At 38.0% G+C, this 23,986-nt stretch overlaps 1 protein-coding gene across 1 annotated transcript in view; it reads left to right on the top strand.

The window, feature by feature from the left end:
- The window catches only part of A2M (alpha-2-macroglobulin), a 76,265-nt gene that overhangs the window by 37,372 nt on the left and 14,907 nt on the right, over window positions 1-23,986 (top strand). The window contains exons 3-22 of the mRNA XM_028491492.2: window positions 524-683; window positions 845-897; window positions 2,502-2,522; window positions 2,787-2,955; window positions 3,401-3,485; window positions 4,834-4,954; window positions 5,719-5,833; window positions 5,980-6,089; window positions 7,931-8,092; window positions 9,491-9,718; window positions 9,961-10,024; window positions 11,148-11,290; window positions 12,322-12,471; window positions 14,363-14,530; window positions 15,471-15,579; window positions 17,163-17,283; window positions 20,367-20,595; window positions 21,327-21,453; window positions 21,807-21,928; window positions 22,336-22,387. Coding sequence (XP_028347293.1) covers window positions 524-683; window positions 845-897; window positions 2,502-2,522; window positions 2,787-2,955; window positions 3,401-3,485; window positions 4,834-4,954; window positions 5,719-5,833; window positions 5,980-6,089; window positions 7,931-8,092; window positions 9,491-9,718; window positions 9,961-10,024; window positions 11,148-11,290; window positions 12,322-12,471; window positions 14,363-14,530; window positions 15,471-15,579; window positions 17,163-17,283; window positions 20,367-20,595; window positions 21,327-21,453; window positions 21,807-21,928; window positions 22,336-22,387 — 2,509 coding nt within the window. The remainder of the gene's footprint in view (window positions 1-523; window positions 684-844; window positions 898-2,501; window positions 2,523-2,786; window positions 2,956-3,400; window positions 3,486-4,833; window positions 4,955-5,718; window positions 5,834-5,979; window positions 6,090-7,930; window positions 8,093-9,490; window positions 9,719-9,960; window positions 10,025-11,147; window positions 11,291-12,321; window positions 12,472-14,362; window positions 14,531-15,470; window positions 15,580-17,162; window positions 17,284-20,366; window positions 20,596-21,326; window positions 21,454-21,806; window positions 21,929-22,335; window positions 22,388-23,986) is intronic.

Raw genomic sequence — 23,986 nt, 5'->3', positions numbered from 1 at the left:
ATTGACGTGTACACACTGCTATATTTAAAATAGATAACCAACAAGGACCTACTGTGTAGCACAGGGAACTCTGCTCAATATCCTGTAATAACCTCAATGGGAAAAGAATTTGAAAAAGAATAGATACATGTATGTGTATAACTGAATCACCTGAACACCCAAAACTAACACAACATTGTTAATCAACTCTACTCCAACGTAAAATAAAAATTTAAAAATGAATAAATAAATAAAGCAAAAATATTTTTTAAAAACCTGTATTGGCTGACCTATAAGGAGATGTGAGTATCATTTATGACCTCTCTCGCTGATGTAACTGCCTCCATCCTGTGTTCTGTCTTCCCCTTTGTAAATGACAGAAGTCATTCTGTCTGTGAATTCCTGTCCATGCCAAATCTCCCTGATGAGAATGAGAGAGTGAAATTAAGTAAAAGGGACAAGATCCCCAGCGAGAAGTGGGACAGGGACCGGAGGAGGAAACTGGGCAGATGAACGGGTTCTCAGGATCTCTCCTATATTTCAGATCCCAAGATCTCCATCCAATGAGGAGGTAATGTTCCTCACTATCCAAGTGAAAGGACCAACCCAAGAATTCAAGAAGCGGACCACAGTGTTGATTAAAAATGAAGAGAGTCTGGTCTTTGTCCAGACAGACAAACCCATCTACAAACCAGAGCAGACAGGTACAAAAAGGCCTATGGTCAGGACAACTTCAAAAAAGAAAGATCTTCCTCCCCTGTGTATTCCCCAGTCAAAGGAATCCTGGTTCCTTTGTAGTCTGTCTTACTAGCCTATAGGCCTGGCTTAAGGTTTCTGGGGCTCATGAAAAATATTTCTGTTTCAGTGAAATTTCGTGTTGTCTTGTTGGATGAAAATTTTCACCCCCTGAATGAGTTGGTAAGTGTCCTAATATCGATCTAGAATTATTATTATCTATATAAACAGGCTGAGAGTTTGTTTTTGGTGTTGGGGGAGAACCAGGGAAAGGAAGAATCTGGTACTGATAGTACTTTCTGGCATTGCCATAGTGCAAGATCGTCATTTAAAACAGTATTCCGGGTCAAGAGAGTAGCTGATTCTTTCTTGGTACTGATACTTAGTCAGTTGTCACACAAACTTACTCTTTAGAAAATTCTCAATTAGCCAAACTAGAAAGATACACTATATAATAAATAAACCATCAAAAAACTTAGGTTTAAATGACTTCTCAAAGATTCAAACTTTTTCTAAACACAAAACCTCTCCTATAAAGGAAGGAGAGAGCCTTAATTTTTCTCTCCTAGATCTAGTCCTCAACCACATTTTCTTATCTCAGAAAGCGGCAATTTTCAATGAAAAGCCAGGGACTCTGTTGACTATAGCCCCTCCGCCCCCAACTTCCTTTTCCCCTCTTAAAAGTGTTCTCTTTCCCTTGCCAGAGAGTTTGCAAGTCCCTGCTGATCCTGATCAAACGCATCTTTGCTAGGGGGTGAAGAAGGGAAAGGGATGGGAGGGAAAGAAGCAACTTTTTTCTTCTAGCTCCTCAGGCAAAGGATTAAGGCATATTCGTTCGTCTCACCCACATCCGTTTCATCAGAAAATCATGTTAGTTTAAAATATATCCAGACTATGTTTTACCACATGAATTGCTACGACCTTGTCCTGACCGGTATCACCTCTAAACAAGACTATTACAATAGCCTTGAAATTGGTCTCCTGGTTTCCACTTACACTTCTCTATCTAAAATCAAACACCTAGTCCTTCACTCTGTCAGCTTAACCCTGCTTTATTTTTATTTCTTGACATTTACCACTACCTCAAATCCATCTATCTATATCTCAAATATATATATCAAATATATGTATCTCAAATATATGTCAAACATATAAATCTCAAATATATATCTATATATATCAAAAATATATATTTCATATATGACTGTGTTTCTCATGTATCCATCCCTATTAGAACGTAAGCTCCATGAAAGCAGATCTGTTGTTCTTTTGTGCATTGCTGTATTAATAGCACCTAGAATGATACACAGCACGTGTTAGGCACTTAATAAATACTAGTTTTAAAAATGAATAAGCGTTGATAGTAAAGGAGCTATTCCCAGTCGTCCTTATTCTTAGAACTACCTAAGAATTCTGTGACCCACCTTAATATTTGGATCTGAACATGGTTACTTATAATTCCTTTAGTGTTGATTTCTCAATCTGTAAAATAGCATAGCAAAGGAATGTTCTTCACTGGGATACTATAAGCATTTAAGTAATATCAGTAAATACCATTCCTCATGAATGGCACATATGCACTTGTTGCTCACACCCAGTTAGTACTTAACATTACTTGTTAATTGCTTGTAATGGATTAATCAAAAGTTCTGTAAAACTTAATCTGGAATTTTTCTGTGTTTTACTACAGATAAAGTTATTCTGCATAAAGCTGTCTTGCTTATAAATCAGAACTGAGAATATCTGAGAACAATTCTAAACTCCTTTCTCTCTCTTTTGTCTTTCAGGTTCCACTAGTATATATTGAGGTAAGCGACGTGAAACGTTCCATAATTAGACACAAATAATAAACTTAGGGAAAATGTTCTTATCTGAGAGATTCTTACAATATTTCAGAAACTTGTCATTAAGGGAGAAGCCTTCAAACTCATGTAACACTAGATGGTTCCAAGTCATCTCCCTTCCCCACCCCTCCCCACCTCTTTGTGGATAACACAGGAGTCCCAATAGATTTCCTTTATTGTCTCTCATGCTCTGGGCTCTTTTGTAAATTACAATTACCGTGTCCACAGGATCCCAAAGGAAATCGCATCATGCAATGGCAGAATGTCAAGGTAGAGGGTGGCCTCAAGCAGTTGACCTTTCCGCTCTCATCAGAGCCCTTTCAGGGCTCCTATAAGGTGGTGGTACAGAAGGAATCAGGTGAAATGGCAGAGCACCGCTTCACCGTGGAGGAATTTGGTATGGATTATGCAAACTCATGGAACAGTTTTTTCATATTTAAACTTCTAGGGCCTACAATTTGAGTTTCTTTGGAATTACTTTCTATTTCCCATGGGTGAGATTAGGCTTGGAGTGGAACCAATTACTTCTAATCCAATGAGGACCATCAATGATTTGTGAATAGGATGTCATATAGCGTTTTTTGTAGCAATTTTTAATCTTCAAAAAAAATGTAAAACCTTCTTAGTCCAGTGGAGTCTCCCATAATTCATGAAGGTTACATTGATCCATCCTAGTCCTTCAACCAGGGTCTCCATTTGAGAGAAAGGTGGATATATTGGAGAAGAAGGCTACCTTTTCAGGGCCCTAAAATAGGGTGAGAGAATTGTTATGAGAACCTGGAAATGCCAATTCCCCAGAAGTTGAAAACCAATCACCAGCTTCCTTTATCTCCAATCAACAGTGCTTCCTAAGTTTGAAGTGCAAGTAAGAGTGCCAAGGATAATCACCATCTTGGAAGAAGAGATGAATGTGTCGGTGTGTGGCCTGTGAGTTTATACTTTTAAAAAATCTTTGGCGAGGGGGGAATTATTTAAAGGAGACTCACCCTCTGGGATATTTTGACTAGCTTGTCTAGAAGCAGTGCAGCACAAATACCTTAAATACACGGGAGCATCCCCATCTCTAGAACTTTCCTCTCCTGTTGCTTTTCTATTTCCCTTCTTATTTTCTTTCATGTCCTTTCCAACATTATTATAACTATCATGGGGTAGGCAACTGTTCCTAGAGCTAAGCTATGCTAGTAGGATCGATTCTGAAAGTAATAAAGCTACTCGTGCATGCACGTACACACGTACACACACAAATGAGATGGTGTTGAAGGGTAGTGACTTTCCCTTTACCAGGTTGTAAAGTAAATTCAATCGTCAACAGATCATTTACTTGACCTTGGATACATAGTGGAAAAATAGCTCAGATTCAGAATTTGTAGAGATAGGCATATTACAGAAATCTCGTCTAGCTCATCTGTCTACCTAAGGCATGTCACATACTTCTCTGAACCGCCATTTTCACTGATGAGAGTAGACATGATCTCACAGTCAATCTTTTCCAACCTTGAAAATTCATGTTTCTAGGATCTTATTGCTCCCATCTCCAGTAGCCCAGCAGTAGCAGTACAGAAATAACAGACAGAGTGAAGAAACCAGTCCTAAAGACCTTCAGCTGGGTTCCTGCCCCAGCACTATCTCCGAGTAAGGTCACCAAGCTCCTGTTCCCACAGAGCTGGTGAAACAGTACTCTTGCAAATATAGATATAGAGGGTATTTTGAATAGGGAAGGAAACAAATATCCTCAAAACCACAGCAATTATCAATGATATATTTATGGCACAATCCCATTTTTGTAAAAAGTAAACAAGTAAAAGTCTACATGAACAGAGATGGCTACACATAGGAAGAGGATGATGGAAGGAGAGATACCATCATATTAATAGTTTATATTCCTAGGCAGAATTAAGAGCATTTATTTCTTTTCTTTGTTTTGTTTTGTTGGTATTGTTTTTTCTCTTAAGATCTGGTGTAGCTTTGGCAAAAGAAAAATATTTTTTAAAAGATGAAACTGAAAATTAGAGATTAAGAAAAAAAAAAAAGACATGGTAAAAGAAGACTGTAGTAAATTCCAGCATGTTGCACTGGAAATTTCTAAAAGAGAAGGTTCATTACTTAGTTTATTTGCCCTCAACACTGTATTTGCCCTCAACACTGTAACACTGCAGAAATTAGAGGGAAGTACAGAGTCTAAAAATATACTATAACGAAAGGGAAAATATAAACAGGTAGAAAATGGGGGTGTTCAATGTCTGATTTGATCCATTTGGCAATGTTCTTATGACAGATACACATATGGGAAGCCTGTCCCAGGACGTGTGACTATAAACATGTGCAGAAAGTACAGTAACCCTTCTAACTGCTTTGGTGGAGAATCACATGCTGTCTGTGAGAAGTTCAGTCAGCAGGTATGTGGGAAACTACTCCTAGGGATTAACAGCCCAGGCACTGTTGATGAGCAGGGAGTTACGACACGGTGGTAGCTCAGGAAGAGACCCATCTGTAAGAGAACTCTATGCTAGCTAGAGTCGTTTTTTAAAAATCAGTGACTTAGCACAGGAATTATTTCTTGTAATTGTCCATTGCGGGTATTCTTGGTGCACCAAGCACCCAGAATGATCGAAGTTGAACCATCTCCAGTACCTGGTATCTAAAGTTGCCTTGAGTATCCATCCAATTATGTAAAGGAAGGAGGAAAAAACATGCAAATCTTAACCACCTTGGCTGGGAAGGGTGTCAGTTTTTCTCTCTTTCTATGAGCAAGAGCTTGTCACGTGGCCCCACCTAGATGCCAGGGAGCTGGGAAACACAGTCCCCAGATGGGCAGCCACTTCCCAGCCACAGCTGTAAACTATGGAAGGGAAGCCAGGCTTCAGTGAAGAGTTAGCTGCCTGCTACAGTAAGATTACCCCCCCAATTTTTAAGGCATTTCTTCATTTCTTCACCTCATTCACTCTGGGGAATATCAGATACTAAGGAATGCACCTGTCAGTTATAGCCAGAAACTGTTGTGAGATGTAATTATAATTAATCCCTAGAGAATATTTATTGTGTTCTCATCATACAAAATTCCTAGGTTATGTTGCCTCAAAAAAAAAAAAATCCCACCAGATTAACTGACCACTGATTTGTCCAGTCTTATGTTTTTGTATTTTATTTCGTCCCCTCCTAGCTAAACAGCCAGGGCTGCTTCTCTCAGCAAGTAAAGACCAAGATCTTCCAAATGAAGAGACAAGAGTTTGAAATGAAAATTGAAGTGGAGGCCAAGATTCAAGAAGAAGGAACAGGTGTGTATACCTCATGGGTATGGGAGAAAGAACAAGGGACATGGATTTAGTTCCTTTGCCAAACAGTGAACTGAAAGGGAGGAAGTAGTGTAAGTTCAGGGAGAGCATCCTTCCAAAAGAGAACTTATTTTTTCCTTTTTTTTCAGAGGTGGAATTAACTGGAAAAGGGACCACTGAAATAACAAGAACCATAACCAAACTCTCATTTGTGAAAGTAGACTCAGACGCTAGACGAGGGATTCCCTTCTTTGGGCAGGTGAGGTATTTTTCAATTCACAAGTCAAACTGTACTCTCACCTAATACGCACAACATATTCTGCAAAAACTATACCTGGTTAATATTATCTGTTGATTAATATACTCAAAGGTATAAAACCACATAAAATAGATTTGTTCCTCTGTAAATTTGTACATCAAATCTATAAAACCATTCTAAAGCACTATCAAAATTAGAAGGTTTTGGGAACAGCACTGCGTGATGTCACTCAATCTCTTTCCCATGGTTTACCAGGCAGTCTCAGATTTTTATAATATTTTTTCACAAGCGTCTTGAAATTCCTGATGGCCAATCACATTATCCTTCTAACATTAACTTTGTATGGAAATGGGTGGGTAGGTGGCTTTCATTTTTATTTTGAAATATAAAAGATTCTACTGTACCTAGTGTTTCTTTCATGGATATTATATACACATTACTTTTTCAAGTATATTTTATTTTATTCAAGTATACTTATTCAAATACATTTATTTTATTTTAGCAAGTGTATTTTAAAAACAGTACACAGAGAGGTAAAATACTGCTATTTAAAGTATAGCCAGATTTTAAAGATATAAATTTTTTCTCTCAGATCTACAAAAAAATCTGCTACTGTTATTTTTCTGCTTACTGTTATAAGCAGATGTGCTAATGGAGCTTTCGGACTCCAGAAGTCTGAGATGAGAGTCGTATGTACCTCCATGTGTAATTACTGTGCATGATGTTTTTTATGGAAATATTATAAGATGTCAGCTGTGGAGAGTGTAAAAAACAGAGGGACCAGGCTCCACAAAAGAGTAGTGGAATAAATTTGAGAATGTTTTGATTATGTTATGACAGCAAACATGTTCAGAAACTTTGGTCACTTCCTAAAATGAAAGTTCACTTCTTTAAATTTCTCAGAAGGATATTGTACTTTTTTGAGATTTTATTCCTGCTAAATAACTATCCTATTATCATAAGACTCTCTCACCAAAAGTGAAAGAATCAGAATTTTGTACCTATCCTGGTCTTCCTACATACAGCTGACATTTCATTAGCAAATTTAGATCTCATTAATCAATTACAAATACTAATCCAAGTCTGCTGGTTGTGCTTCCTTCTACCAAAAGTAGCTTATACTGAGAAAAAAAATCACCATCTTTAAAATCTGAACTGAACTACTCACCTTCTGGGTTCAGTATTAGCAGTAATTTGACTTTAGGCCCTTATTTAATATTCTATGCTTCTTTTCAAGTTTACATTTTTCAGATGGGAAGTACCTCATAAAATCTACCTACCTTCCAAAAGTTTGCAAATCTAGGTCAAGAAGCAGATATCATATATAAAACTAGAGGAGCACACAGGACAATATATTAGCAATTGCTAATATTAAACCTCAGAACACTAATCCTTAGAAAGGGAATGGTCTGCCATAAAATAAGTATTTGAGGCTCAATTAAATTTGACCAATGGGTTAAAAACTTTCATTATGGCTCTTGTGGTCTGTGACTCTCCAAAAGTTATATATAATAATATAGAGTTTCCAAAATACCCACAGAATACATTTCTCAGGTCACCTCTATTATCTCCATCATTCTCCACCCCTTTACACTATTTTTCATCTTAGGACTGATTATCACTAAATAAGTATATATTACTCATTTATTTAGCAGCTATCTCTTTTACTGGAGCATATGCTCTATGATGGAAGGAACTTTGTTTTGTTCACTGCTGTAGCCTCAATGCCTCGAACCACGTCTGACATATTGGACACACTCAATAAATATTTGTAATAAAATGAATGTTTGGTGCCTATTGGATATTAGCCACGTAACTGATCTGCAGCTTTTAATCTTCAGGTGCGCCTAGCGGATGGAAAAGGTGTCCCTATACCAAACAAACTCATCTTCATCACAGCAGATGAAGCCCACTATGACTCCAACGCCACCACTGATGAGCAAGGCCTGGTGCAGTTCTCCATCAACACCACCAGCATCACAGGCACCTCCCTCACTGTCAGGGTAAGTTTGGAGGGAAGTTACCAGTGATGTGAAGTAGTCTTGGAAGAAAGGTTGCAACCAAAAAGTGATGGCATTTCCAAGTTGTGTTTAGTCTTAGGGAAAAAAAATGAGAAACTAAAAACCAATTCAAGGTCAATTTTGAAAAAGTTTGTTAAAAGGAGGCAGTATAGTGTTGTGGCTAAAGTGGGGGCTCCACGTGTGCACTCACGTGTAGCGACATGAATCGTGCAAACGCTGTGGGAAGCAGCGTGGCAGTCCCCCCAGATGAGAACTACCATATGATCCAGTATTCCAACTGCTGAGTGTACCTTCAAAAAATTGAAAACAGAATCTCCAAGGGATACTTGCACAGCCCTGTTCATGGCAGCACTATTCACAGTAGCTAAGAGGTGGAAGCAACCCAAATATCCGTCAACAGATGAACAGATAAACAGAACGTGGTATATATGTACAATGGAATAGTATTCATCCTTAAAAAGGAAGGAAATCCTGTCACAGGCTACAGTGTGGATGAACCTTGAAGACATGATGCTAAGTGAAATAGCCAGTCACAAAAAACAAATAGTGTATGACTCCACTTGCATGAGGTACCTAAAGTACTCAAAGCCATAGAAATAGAAAGTAGAATGGTGGTGGCCAGGGGTTGGGAAGAAGGAGAAATGAGGAGTTGGTATTTAATGGGGACAGTGTTTTAGTTTTGCAAGATGAAAGAATTCTGGAGATGGGCTGCATATTTCTTAACACTACCAAACTGTACATTTTAAAATGGTTAAGATGGTAATTTATGTTGTGTTTTTTACCACAATTTTTTTAAGTGTAGGTTCCAGAATCAGATAAATTAGATTAAAATCCTGGCTCAACTCTATATTACGAGCAAATAACTAAGAGTTGAGTATAGACTTCAACTACTTCACTAACTCAACTCTTGAACCCATGCTATTTACAGAAAGTGTTCTCAGACCCCTAAGATTGCAATATTACATTTATTCATAATACCCGTTTGAAACCCATCATAAATGAGGCGTCTACTCTCTGAAATGCCATTCTTCTGTTTCTGAGGATTTGTCTCCTCAGTGAGGTTTCATAGTTCCAGTGTCTCTGTCTGAATGGGTAAAGTGGCCAAAGAAATGTAAGCCAAGCTAATCAGAGCAAAGGATGCCTCCTTCTATGCTCTTCACAAATGTAAAAATCAATACCAACTCAAGGAGCCTCCGCCCTGTAAAGGCCTGCAATACAGATAAACAAAATAAGGGACCCTCCTCTCTCACTTTTGAGTGTGGAGCACAAGATTTCTAGGTACTAGTTAAGGTAGGATACTAAACGAATGCAATTCTGTGAGCACGCTGATTCTCTATGACATATAATCTATAAGATAATATTGCTTTTCTAATTCATTAGGTCAAACACAAGGATCACAGTCCCTGTTATGGCTACCATTGGCTGTCAGAAGAATATGAAGAAGCTTATCACACTGCTAATCTTGTATTCTCCCGAAACAAGTGCTTTGTCCACCTTGAGCCCTTGCCTCGTGAACTGCCCTGCGGCCAAGCTCAGACAGTCCAAGCACATTATGTACTGAATGGACAGGTCCTGCAGGAGCTGAAGGAGCTCGTGTTCTATTACCTGGTGAGAAGGAAGGCCACTACTTTGACTCACCTGTAAAATCCTGTGTGGGCAAGGATTTATGAAGCTCTTTAGGCATCACTACTTTGACCTCTTATCCATGTTCCTTTTGAAAGTCGGACTTCTCTCAGGGCTAATTATTGCCAGCAGGGGCTCAATAAAACAAGCATATCACATAGAGAGCAAGACTTGGGGTCAGATCTCTGTCCGGCAAATTAAATCCCTTTTCATTTCCTTTTTTGCAGGTAATGGCAAAGGGAGGCATTGTCCGATCTGGGACTCACGTACTGCCCGTGCACCAGGGAGACAGTGAGTATTTCCATAATTCCCCATTTCTGCCCTATTCGGTCACATGCAACCTTACGCTGCATAAACACCAGGAATAGCTTCAAATAAATAGAGCATTTTCATCTAACCCCAACAAAGAAGTTGAAAGGGGAAAGCAATAATGTTTCTTTCTTTTTTTAAACCCTTTACCAAATATTTCTTTTCTTTTCTTTCAGGTTATTCTGTTCAGATTATTTAAAGTGTTTTAGTTGTTTCATAATTTATGCTTATTCCAAATTTTCAAACCATAAATAGTCATGGACCTCCTTCTCAAAATGACATTTCAAAATTGTTTTAGACAATGGAGAGAAGGTAAAACTTTGGAGTGTCTTCTATACGTTAGGTCTTGTGCTGAGTCATTTACATCTTTACATCATATTTCCCTTTTGAAGATAGTTATGATTTTATGAAGAGGTAAATTGGACTCTCCCCAGGAACAAATGTGGAACAATATAATCCTCTGAAGGTTTCACCTATCCTAAGGGAGTCTAAAAGTTCCCTTAAGAAAATTATCAGTGAACTACTCTTTTGTTGCTACTTTGTAGTAACACAGAAGCACTATAGTAGAGAAGTTCGATGCAACTTCTAACAATTCTATGTAGGCATCAAAAAATAAGTTGCAAAGGAGCTCATTACTCCTCTTAAGAAGAAAGAATAGAATATTTGGTTCATAGAAAGTTAAAGAGAATATAAGGGTAAATACAATGTGTTAAACTCTTACTATTACATCTCGCCACTTCAAGTTCTATTTCCTTTCTCTAGTGTAAAGTCTAGATCAAATGGTAGCCAAATGGATGTCTCCACATCCTTAGATAGCGTCAGAACTTTGTATAGATGAACTCAAGCTTAAAACTGGGGAGAAATCATTATGTGATTTTGAGAGAAGAGGGGGCTATGATGAGGTTTTGGGTTTTTTTTTAAGCCAGGATTCTTGGAGATAGTCATCCATTTATTACATGTACTATTTCTTATATCTGTTACATCTACTAATAGAGTCATCAACCAGACCAGGCTCCTAAAATGACATTGTACAGCAGAAAAGTGTTATTTCAGCCCTGAGCTGTCGAACCCATGACCACTTCCTCTCATTCTCTCTGTGCTCCAGTGAAAGGCCATTTTCCCCTGTCAGTGCCTGTGGAGTCAGACATCGCTCCCGTCGCTAGGTTGCTCATCTATGCCATTTTACCTGATGGGGAAGTGGTTGGGGACTCTGCAAAATATGAGGTCGAAAACTGTCTGGCCAACAAGGTGGGTGTTTCATATCATAAATTTTTCAACATTTAAAACTAGACGTCACTATCACTATCAATTATTTTCTACATGCAAGCACTGGGGCCAAAAGGGTTAAATGAATTCCCCAGAGATTTTCAGCAAAGTAATGGCAGATCACACCAAGAAGCCACGTCAAGAGAAGAATAAATATCGTATATTAACACATATATGTGAAATCTAGAAAAATGGTGCAGATAAACCTATTTGGGAATAGAGGGAAGGAACGGAGACACAGACGTAGAGAACGGACATGTGGACAAGGAGGGGGGAAGGGAGGGTGGGATGAACTGGGAGATTAGGATTGACATATAAACACTACCGTGTGTAAAACAGATAGCTGGTGAGAACCTGCAGTATAGCACAGGGGGCTCAGCCCGGTGCTCTGGTGACCTAGATGGGTGGGCTGTGGGGGGGGGGCCGTGGGAGGGAGGTTCAAGAGGGAGGAGATATATGTATACATATGGCTGATTCACTTCGTTGTACAGCGGAAACTAACACAACATTGTAAAGCAACTATACCCCAATTTAAGAAAAAAAAAAAGCCATCCATGTCACTTGACTCCTAGTGCAAAATTCTCATGCATTGTCTCTTACCATATGATACAGTTCAGAGTACCCTGTTCCCTTCTCTTATGATGAAATGTTGGGAAACATGTAACCAAGTTTATAAGACTACAAAAGGGCTAAAAGAAAAATACAAGAGCGTCTAGAACCATTTGCATTCCGCCCACAGTTAGTTAATGAACACCTCGCTATGTATCAAAGGTAAAAAATGGCATCTCCAATTTAATAACTTATAAAAACAGATATCATTATAATAGCTCAACTGATGAGAATCAGAGTGACAAAATAGGGAACCAAAGGCCTCAAGACTTACATGGTGCCAAACATCAACGAAGTCAAACAAAGTGATTATGCATTGAATTTGCGGAGCACCCAGGAAATGCTGGTGAATGCATGGGTAAATCAGGAAATTTGTTTTTCTGACTTTGTCCCCAATTCCACAGGTGGGTTTGAACTTCAGCCCAGCACAGAGTCTCCCAGCCTCCCACGCCCACCTGAAAGTCACCGCTTCCCCTCAGTCCCTCTGCGCCCTCCGCGCCGTGGACCAAAGTGTGCTGCTCATGAGTCCCGAGGCCGAGCTCTCCGCGGCCACGGTGAGTTCCGTCAGCCCCGGGGGACTCAGAGCAAGGAGAAACCCTGAGTGGGATAAAATCTATTAAAGTTATATTTATCTAGGAGTTCATAGTTTTGAGCTCTTTCATGTGCACTTTTTTTTGATGAGGAAGATATTACATATGAATATAAATGTATAAATCATGCGCCATCCAAAATCCCGGAAATCCTAGAGCTTTATGAACCCAATAGTGGGAGTTCTCAAACTAGTTTTAATATTTCAAAAAGTCTAACAGAAGTGGTACATATACCTGCACTTAGACTGCACAGGCTAAGTGAAATATGAAATTTCTTTTAATAAGAATTGTATCAGTTGAAACACTGCATGCCCAAGATGAACACAATTTCTGAAGGAAGACCTGTATTGTCTCTGATTAATAAAAATTAGGAAAAATTAATTACTATGCGATAAATGACATTAATAAATGAAACCTTTTAAAATACTGGGTTAATAGGAAAAATAGCAAAAGGGTATGCTTAGTATAACAACGGGAAACTACTTAATGTGTCCTAATAGTAGTTTGCCCATGACTTCAAATTTTCAATGAGGCCAATGGGAATAACCTCTTACTGAAGTTTTTTTCACTATCAAAATTTTATAAAGGGAAAGTTACGTTTTTACTTCCCTACAAGAGAAACTTATAAGAAAAGATCTCTTACTTTTTTGGTCCTTTCAATAGTATTTAATTAAAAATACGAGAATACTTCTAAAGGAGATATTAAGTGCATAGTGGAAGCAAGGGAATATGTGGAACGATAACATTAATGTTTTATGTTTGTATAACATAATCTTATAGTTCTCAAAGTTTTTTTTTTTAATTATAACAATCCTAGTGGATAGATAAGGCAGAAAATTCTATTAGTTTGTTAATAATAAAGCAGAAGCTTTCATGTATCTAGGAGTAGACCTGGGTTAGAACAAGGGTTCCTCTCAATCTTTGATAATGTTTCACTAATGAAACGCTTGCACCTAGTAGCGTAAGTCATTCATTCAACACATATTTATTTAGTGCCTACTGTGTTCTGGGTGTGCCCTAAATTCTGGGGATCTCATGGTGACCTACTAGAAAGAAAAAAATCCATGCACTCATGGACCTTACATTTTCATAGGTGAGACAGACAATAATCATGATATGCTTTGGAGCAAAATAAAGCAGAGGGAGGAGATGGGGAATGCTAAGAAGGAGCTGCCTTTGAGAAAGTGCTTCATTTCACTGTGCTACTCACTTTGCTAATCTATTCTAATCAAACAATTTTGAACTCCTATAAATATAAAACACCTACAGGACTTTTATGTCTGTCTTATTCTTCCCGTTGAGGTGAATTTGAAAGTATCATTTTCAGTATTCTACAGTGAAAGTTGTATGTATTTTATAAAGATATGGAACATTTAGTTCCCATGAATAATACTAAGAAAATACTGTCCTATACAGAGGATACATGCTTATCCATGTGCCTGTTTAGAACATGTTGTCCATTTACTTTGTTAAACACTGAGTCAGTTGCTAACCACCAGAGAGAGATGCAACTATTACCTAATTCTGTCATCCTGAAGCGTTGCACAATGTCTCAAATAGAGCAAACCTCAATTTCTCTTAATTAAGTTTTATTTCATTCCAGCACAGAGTCTAGGGTTTGCCTCTGAATTGCGTAACAAAAGATTACGATCCTGAGTACTTAGATAGGAATGTTTTAATTGTTTTTTTTCCCTAAAATTGTTCCACGTTTTCAAGATCATCTTCTCTGTGAATTATCTAGGCAATGGAGCCACTCAAAGAAAGTCTGGTAGTGATTATTCTTTTCTTTTCTCCCTGCACGTAAGAAAAATAAGCCACAAGTAAGTTTGTCCTTTTGCCCTTTGCATTTGTACAGGTTTATAACCTGCTACCAGTAAAGGACCTCAACGGTTTCCCGGAGCGTTTAAATCAACAGAAGGAAGACAATGAAGACTGCATCAGTCACCATAATATCTATGTCAATGGGATCATGTATTCCCCAGTATCAAATACAAATGAAAAAGATATGTATAGCTTCCTAAAGGTAAGTCCATTATATTGCTGAGGGTCAGTTCTTAAGGTTCACAAAATATTATATATGGAAAAAAATATTTATTTTAATGCTTCCATATTATAGTTGAGGGTAATGGGACATAGAGAGGTCAAGGGACTTCTCCAAGGTCACTAATAGTAGCAGATCTACTAATAACAACAGAGCCAGGACTGGAACTTTGGGGATTATTAAGCAAGTTTTTTTTTCCTTCATTCATTTATAAATATTACACATGTAAAATAATTACTGTTGAAAGAGGTTTAAAAACAGAATGAAATTATCTCTATAAGTATATCAATTTCCTTTCTACTCACGTGAACATTATAAGTTTAATATTAGGGAGGGCATATCTGTACGTGTATGGCTGATTCATTTTGTTGTGCAGTGGAGGCTAACACAACATTGTAAAGCAACCATACTCCAATTAAAGTTTTTTTAAAATGGTCAAATATCAGTAATTTCATATGGTTCTACCTGATTAGAATCATTAGACAGCTGAAAAACTGTAATATTTACCCATCAAGTGAAACAATGCAAGCCTTTGTATTCCAAAGAAAAAAGTCTTTGCAGGAGAGAATGACCTCAGCTACTCTGAAATGTGCTTAAACCACACATACTCAGCACCAGGGCTTATGGCACTAGCTTCCCATGTTTAAGGATGCTAGTGGTGAGGCTCAAAAGTTGGATTCTGACTGCGTTTCCTCGGTGCACAGTAAAGATGGGTGTTAGAGCGGGTGTTAGAGTAACAGTTACAGGTAACGCTGGGGTGACAAGAGGCAGGGACACTGTTTGAAAGAAACAACTTCCAAAAACACAAAAAAGGTTAATATTAAGCTAGTTGGATTGGTTGTTAAGTTCAATGAAAAGAAGTATGTGTATATACATATTTTATGATATTTGTGTACTGATTAGGTGATGCTTTCCTTTACAGGATATGGGCTTAAAGGTATTCACCAACTCAAAAATTCATAAACCCCAAATATGTCCACAGCCTCAACAATATAAAATACAGTCATCTCAAAGACTGTTATCTTCTCCAGGTAGGAAATTAAGAAAAATTAATTGCCTAATATATTGAACCAAATAAAACAATTCTGTAAAAAAGATAAATGTGATTAAATTAATTAAAAAGGACTTGTGATTCCAGACATAGAGATCAGACTTGTGGTTGCCAAGGGGGAGGGGAGAGTGGGGGAGGGGTGGACTGGGAGTTTGGGGTTGGTAGATGCACACTATTACATTTAGAATGGATAAACAACAAGGTCCTACTGTAGAGCACAGGGAACTATATCCAATCTCCTGAGATAAACCATAATGGAAAAGAATATTAAAAAGAATGTATATATGTGTATAACTGAGTCACTTTGCTGTACAGCAGAAATTAACACAACATTGTAAATCAACTGTACTTCAATTTAAAAAAAAGAACTTGTGATTTAGATATATTAAGGTTCTTGCTCAAGGTGGTCACATAGTGATACAAATCAAAAAATTCTGTTTGTGTCCAGCTCCCACATATGCAGCTGGAAAGAACACAAGGCAGGCTGTAAAAAGTGTTATAAGACAGGTGCAGGTATGAAGAATAAAAGAAAGGATTGATTCTGATTGAGGAATCAAGAAGTCATTCATATAGAATCTGCTTCTGGTAAATGGAGATGTGTGAGTTTTAAAAGGGAAGGGAACGTTTCCAGGCATAGGATAATGTAAACAGAAACAGAAACGTTCACAAATTGGGACTATATTCTCACGAGTCAAGAAAAGAAGCTCTTTAACTTCCCCAGAACATCAGTTAATATCCATATTGAAATCACACTCATTTGTCAATGATATGGGCTACTTCTTTGATGAATCATACAGTAATCAATCATTTATTTATTTATGGTCTGATACTGTCAAATCATGGTTGAATATAGGTTGAGTACAAACAAAAGAGTTTGTCAAAAATCAAGGTAAACATTCAGTGAGAATCAAATGGCTATACGGAATTTAAATAAAGATCATTGTATATTTTTATTAGTATTTATAAATTATATCCTTTCATCCTTTATCAATAAGATTTGTAGTAAATTTATGTATGAACAAGTGTATAGATACACAAGATTTGTCCCAGTGACAAATCTTGTCACTTGTGTCTTATCTTCTGACACATTTGGGAATAAAGGGTCATATTTGGGAATAAAGAGCTTTTTAAACTCTTGATCCTCTCACTCCTACAAACGGTTTCTCAAAGCCACTGTCAAAATGTCTGGGTACGATTTTTCTTTGCTCCCGCAGAGGTGCAGACCAAATCCTGACCTCACGTCACAGCACTCACCACTTAGTACAGTGCGCAGGAGCTGCAGAGCCTCCTTTCTGCCGCTAGGTCTCTTTCACAGGCAATCCAAGACTCTTTCTGCCTCTAGGTCTCACTGTTCTCTGATTGTGATTCTCTTCCCCCAGCTCACTCCTAGCTTACTGTAATGCTTCAGAATTCATCTAAAAATACCACCTCCTCCAAGAAGCTTTCTACCCAAGTGTCCTCTCCTGGTTTCTATCTATTTCATCACCCTATTTCTTTTGTAGCACTTACTACAATCTCTCATAAGCCTTATCTTTATATTTATTGTTTCTGTCTCCTCCGCAGTCGTAGCTGAAATGGGAAGAGGTCATGAACTTATGCATATAATAGATATTTCAGAGCCTCCCACAGAGACTGTGCGAAAGTACTTCCCTGAGACATGGATCTGGGATTTGGTGGCAGTAGAGTAAGTAACTTCTTTCATATATAAGATGCAACAGTATAGATTCCTCACAATTTTCAATTTTTAGCTAGTTTTTCAATATCCAAGTATATCTTTCGGACACATTGCTGTGTTCAGGAGAGGTTTAGTGTAACACTTTTGTTATGAAGTCTCACTAATCTAATTGTATCAGAAATTTTGCACAAATGTCCTGCTAAGATTTCCAGAAAATGAACATAAGGACTAAATATAACCAAGCACTGCACAGATTAACGCCTATAAGAGATCCTTCGTTGCTCGGCAGTCCTGAGTTAAGCACAGGGTCAGTCAAGCCAGCTCTACACAGTAGTAGTAGAACTTAAAAGTATAAACCTTCCCTCAGTGGAACAGTATTTTAGAGAAAAAAAGTTAATAACAATCTAAAACTACATATTTATCACTGTATTGTCTATCATAGATTATACTACAACTACATGTCTAAGGAGAGACTGATATAGACTAGAATTGAAGACAGAGTTGGAAAAAAAGGGACGTATACATTCCCATTTCAAGCCTTGATTATACTCTCCATTATTGGTATTTCTACTACGTGCATTCAAGTCATGACAATAGAATCATTTATATAGGGGTTCTCTTCCTAGAAAGGATTTACAGGCGTACCTCAGAGATATTACAGGTTCAGTTCCAGACACTCCAATAAAGCAAATATCACAATAAAGTGAGTCACATGAATTTTTTGGTTTCCCAGGGCATATAAAAGTTGTGTTTACGCTATACTGTAGTCTATTAAGTGTATAATAGCATTATGTCTTTTAAAATGTATATACTTTAATCAAAAATACTTTATTGCTATAAAATGCTAACCTTCATCTAAGCCTTCAGCAAGTCATAATTTTTTTGCTGGTAGAAGGTCTTGACTTGATGTTGATGGCTGCTCACTGATCAGGATGGTGGCTGCTGAAGATTGGGACGGGGCTGTTCCTTAAAACAAGACAGCAATGAAGTGTGCCACGTCAATTGACTCTTCCTTTCACAAACGATTTCTCTGTAACATGCAATGGTGTTTGATAGCATTTTACCCACAGTAGAACTTCTTTCAGAATTGGAGGCAATCCTCCCAAACTCTGCCACTGCTTTGGCAACTAAGTTTTTGTAATAATTCTAAATCCTTTGTTGTCATCTCAACAATCTCCGCAGCATCTTCCACGGGAATAGCTAGCTTCCATCTCAAGAAACCACTTTCTTTGCTCATCCATAAGAAGCAACTCCTTATCCATTCAAGTTTTAACAGGAGATTGCAGCAATTCAGTCCACATCTTCAGGCTCCGTTTCTAATTCTGGTTCTCTTGCTGTTTCCACCACATCTGCGGTTGCTTCCTCCACTGAAGTCTTAAACCCTCAAAGTCATCTAGGAGGGTTGGAATCTACTTCTTTGAAACTCCTGTTAATGTTAATATTCTGACCTCTTCCTATGAATCAAGAATGTTCTTAACGGCATCTAGAATGGTGAATCCTTTCCAGAAGGCTTTCAATTGACTTTGCCCAGATCCATCAGAGGAATGACCATATATGGCAGCTATAGCCTTACAAAATGTATTCTTAAAGAATAAGACTTGAAAGTCAAAATTACTCCTTGATCCAGGGGCTTCAGAATGGCTATTGCGTTAGCAGGCATGAAGACAACATCAATCTCATCGTGCATCTCCATCAGAGCTCTCGGGAAACCAGGTGCATTGTCAGTGAGCAGCAGTGTTTCGAAAGGAATCTTTTCTCCTCAGCAGTAGTTCTCAACAAGGGGCTTAAAATATTCAGTAAACCATGTTGTAAACAGATGTGCTGTCACCCAGGCTTTGCTGTTCCATTTATAGAGCACAGGCAGAGTCGATTTAGCCTAATACCGAAGGGCCCCAAGATTTTCGGAATGATAAATGAGCACTGGCTTCAACTTGAAGTCACCAGCTGCATTAGCCCCGAACTAGAGAGTCTGCCTGTCCTCTGAAGCTTTGAAGTCAGACATTAACTCCTCCTCTCCAGCTATGAAAGTCCTAGATGGCATCTTCTTCCAACATAAGGTGGTTTCATCTACATGTAACATCTGTTATGTAGTGTAGTCACCTTCACTAATTATCTTCTGGATAATTTGCTGCAGCTTCTACATCAGCACTTACTACTTTACCTTGAGCTTTTATGTTATAGAGATGGCTTCTTTCCTTAAGCCTTATGAACCATTCCCTGCTAGCTTCAAACTCTCTTTCTGCAGCTTCCTCACCTCTCTCACCCTGCACAGAATTGAAGAGAGTTATGGCCTTGCTCTGGATTAGGCTTTGGCTTCAGGGGATATTGTGGCTGGTTTGATCTTCTATCCAGACCACTCAAATTTTCTCCATATCGGCAATGAGGCTGTTATGCTATCTTATCATTCAAGTGTTTACTCAAGTGTCATTTTTAATTTCCTTCAAAAACTTTCCTTTGCATTCATAACTTGGCTAACTGTTTGGTGCAAGAGGCCTAGCTTCCAGCCTATCTCAGCTTTCAACATGCCTTTACCACAAAGCTTAATAATTTCTAGCTTTTGATTTAAAGTGAGAAGTGTGCAATTCTTCCGTTCACTTGAATGCTTAGAGGCCATCGTAGGGTTGTTAACCGGCCTAATTTCAATATTGTTGTGTCTCAGGGACTAGGGAAGCTCAAGAAGAGTAAGAGGGACAGGGGAATGGCTGGTCAGTGGAGCAGTCAGAACACACACAACATTTATCTATTAAGTTTGCCATCTTATATGGGTGCAGTTCATGGCACCCCAAAACAATTACAATAGTAACATCAAAGATTGCTGATCACAGATCATTGTAACAAATGTAATGATAATTTAAAAGTGTGAAATATTGAGAGAATTACCAAAATGTGACACAGAGAGATAAGGTGAGCAAATGCTGTTAGAAAAATGACACCAATAGGCTTGCTTGACGCAGTGCTGCCACAAACCTTTAATTTGTTTAAAAAAAAACAACACAGTATCTGTAAAGCACAATAAAGCAAAGTGCAAGAAAATGAGGCACGCCTGTATTTAACTGCTTGCTTTTTGTTCTGCACATTGCCGTCCTCCCCAGCTCCTCGGGTGTGGCTGAAGTAGGAGTAATAGTCCCCGATACCATCACTGAGTGGAAGGCAGGGGCCCTCTGCTTGTCCAGTGACACTGGACTTGGTCTCTCTCCAACTGCCTCTCTCCGAGCCTTCCAGCCCTTCTTTGTGGATCTCACGATGCCCTACTCTGTGATCCGCGGAGAAGCCTTCACACTCAAGGCCACTGTGTTAAACTACCTTCCCAAATGCATCCGGGTAAGGACTTCGCTTTATTAACTTGAACACAAGGTAACAGTCAAGTAAATTAAAAACTGCATTCCTGGAAATACTGACAAACTCCTGTGTATAAGATGGGCTCACCAGGAGATAATACTGTCAGAGATACTCATATGTTATATGACTATGGTTGCTGATATCTCCAAATACCAAATGACAACTTAAAACAAGGTTCTGACCCTTATCATAACCCTTTAAAGTTCGGAAGTTTGTGTAACATGAAGATTTCTGACATGAACAACAAAAACCAGTATGCTGATTCTCATGTCTTATACTCTCCAAGGTTTCAACCTCTACATTCCCATATATTTAACTTTTCTTATATGATTAACTGTATTAAACTTAACTTTTAAAGTTATTTATGTGCATCTTACCATAATTGTTGATAAATCTTGTATACTCTGCTGGGAGAGCTGAGGGTATGGTCAAGATCCTAAGCCAAAGGAGTAGAGCTTCCACAGGCAACAAACATATCATCATGACTTTTCCTCTCCTCTGCTCCTACCACGTGAAAGAGCAGATTATCCCCAAATACTAATGTTTAGATGTCAGATCCACTTATAAGATGCTCAGTCTCCATTTATATTATCTTCAATATTAGGCAACCTGAAATCTACCCAATCCCTCAATGTGCTTTATTTCAAGCCATTCTTCCTTTGGCCCCCTTTCCCTCTGGTCTATTGGTCTCTTTGTCTCATGTGTGGTTTCAGGTCAGTGTGCACCTAGAAGCCTCTCCTGCATTCCTAGCTGTCCCAGGAGAGAAGGAACAAGAGACTCAGTGCATCTGTGGGAATGGCCGGCAAACCGTGTCCTGGGCAGTAACCCCAAAGTCATTAGGTGAGAGACAGCCTCCTAGAGGCAGTTGTCGACTCAAAGACTGTGTGTGTCTGTCTATGGGATCCTCATATCCAGGCAAAGATGCCCCCACCCCCCCACCAAATGGTAGAAGTTTTTTCTTTGTCTTTCATTCTAGGATGTCTAGAAGGATATACCCCCTTCCCTCACCTCCGGCTCCACCTTGGATTCTCAGTATCATTAGCCTCTAGTCTATGATGCTTCCATTCCTGCTCCTATGTTTTTATAAAGCAAAAAAATAAGGTCACAAAGCATTAAACATTTATAAATCTTGGGGTTTGGAGGCATGGAGGAAGAGAGAGATGGTGCTCATCTCTACTGGCCCCTTTTTCCAGGGAATGTGAATTTCACAGTGAGTGCAGAGACACTGGAGTCTCAAGAGCTGTGTGGGACCGAGGTGGCTGTGGTCCCTGAACATGGAAGGAAAGACACAGTCATCAAGCCCCTGTTGGTGGAAGTAAGTAAGCCTGCCCATTTGATAAGTCACAGTGAGTCAAGAAAAACAATGGTGAATCCAGCTGGGGTTCCAACTTTTAGGTAAGAAGGGCTAAAAACTAGATATATGAAAAAAGAAATATATATATATATATATATATATATATATATAGTCATGGGATATTTCACAATATGATTCTCTCTCTGTCTCTCTTTCTTGATTTTACTTTGTAATTTCCTCCTCCCTTTCTCATCTATCAACCTGTCTCCTTCATATTACTTACACTTCTAGAATTTGCTTCTATAATACATTTGAAAATCAGTTCCAATTCTTCTCTTCATCAAGAAACCTGTAGTTCCCCTCTTAACACACATGTCCTGAAAGTCAGTCCATTCTCACTTCTAACTTTTCTTTCTTTCCACCTAAAGCCTGAAGGACTAGAGAAGGAAGCAACATTCAACTCCCTGCTTTGTCCATCAGGTAAGACTCAGTCATCATAATTAAAACAACATTGACTAGAATATAATATTTGAAGTTCAAAGTATTTTATATATACCATTCCTATACTTTCCCTATGAGGTAAGCAAGACCTAAAGAACCATCAACCCATTTTGTAAGTGAGGAAACTGGTTTTTAGAGAGGTCAAGTAATTTGATCAGCTGAATATCCATATCCCAGGAATTCTCAGTCTTTATTTCTTAAGCACCTGTACAAACATCAAATTGTCCTTCTGACCAGTGTATGATGTGGTTATAGGTAGAAAGTGGGTAGATTCAAAATGAATACTGCCAAAGGGGATATTTCCTTGGATATTTAGCAATACCACACATGGGTAGCTGAATTCAAGCCCCTTCAACACTGAGTTTTGCATAGCTAACCACACTGGATAATGAGACTATGCTATTTCCAGAAGAAAAGGTTGCCATAGCCTTTACCATTTGTCATGTCAATATTTGTTTGGTGCCAATCCTATACCTAGTATCCTATCAGTCATTGGGAAGGGACTAAAGAAGCTTACAGTAAAAGATACAGCTTTATCTTTGTGGAGAATTTCCTAAACCAAAACATTTATAGAAATTTAGTACACTAAGAAATTTATCAACACAATGTGTTCTCATCTCAAACCAACGTCTAATCAGCATCATGCGTTCCTTACCTTTCTGTACCTACTAATTTCTGTTTATTATCTTTTTTGTCATGTCAATACTTAAAATATATAAAATGTATTCTAAAAACATAATTGCCTTATTATTTAGTCTTATTTCTACATTTAAGTGAATATAGTCCTTACTACCAAATCCATATATGTCATCTGTTTTCTTACAAAACTTTTTTTGAAGGTAAGAGAAGTTTTTGACATACAAATAATACATACATAATTAATATAACTATGTATGTATTTAACTACATGATTAAATTTAATTACATAACTATCAGTAATTAATATAATTGATAATACATACATAATTCATGTATACAACTTAATGAGTTTGGAGATAAGTATACACCTGTGAAACTGTCACCATGATCTATACCATAAGCCTATCCATCACTTCCAAAAGTTTCCTCCCACTCTCTTATTATTATATTTTTGTAATATAAGATCTATCCTATTAGCAAATGTTTAGGTTTACAATACAGTATTGTTAACTGTAGGCGCTATGCTTTACAATAGACCTCTTGAATTTATTCATCTTGCATAACTGATAGTTTGTACCCTTTGACAAAGTTTTATTACTAATCTTATGAGGACAGGATGCAGTATAATGATAAATACTACATTTTTCGTTTTTCATCTTCATGTAATTCACCAATATTACAATGCCAGCAAATGTATGCTTATCAGCAGCAATTAATTTATTTTCACTGAGTCAAATACTGTTCATCTTCACCCCTTGCCCCATGTCTAGTGCTTCCATTAAAACTACTGTCTTCTTCAGTATGGTACTGGCACAAAAACAGAAATATAGATCAATGGAACAGGATAGAAAGCCCAGAGATAAACCCACACACATATGGTCACCTTATCTTTGATAAAGGAGGCAAGAATACACAGTGGAGAAAAGACAGCCTCTTCAA

Source organism: Physeter macrocephalus, chromosome 6, assembly GCF_002837175.3.
Source record: "Physeter macrocephalus isolate SW-GA chromosome 6, ASM283717v5, whole genome shotgun sequence".
NCBI lineage: Eukaryota > Metazoa > Chordata > Mammalia > Artiodactyla > Physeteridae > Physeter > Physeter macrocephalus.
Note: the sequence above shows the minus strand (reverse complement) of the source record. Positions and strands in the feature narration are given on the sequence as shown.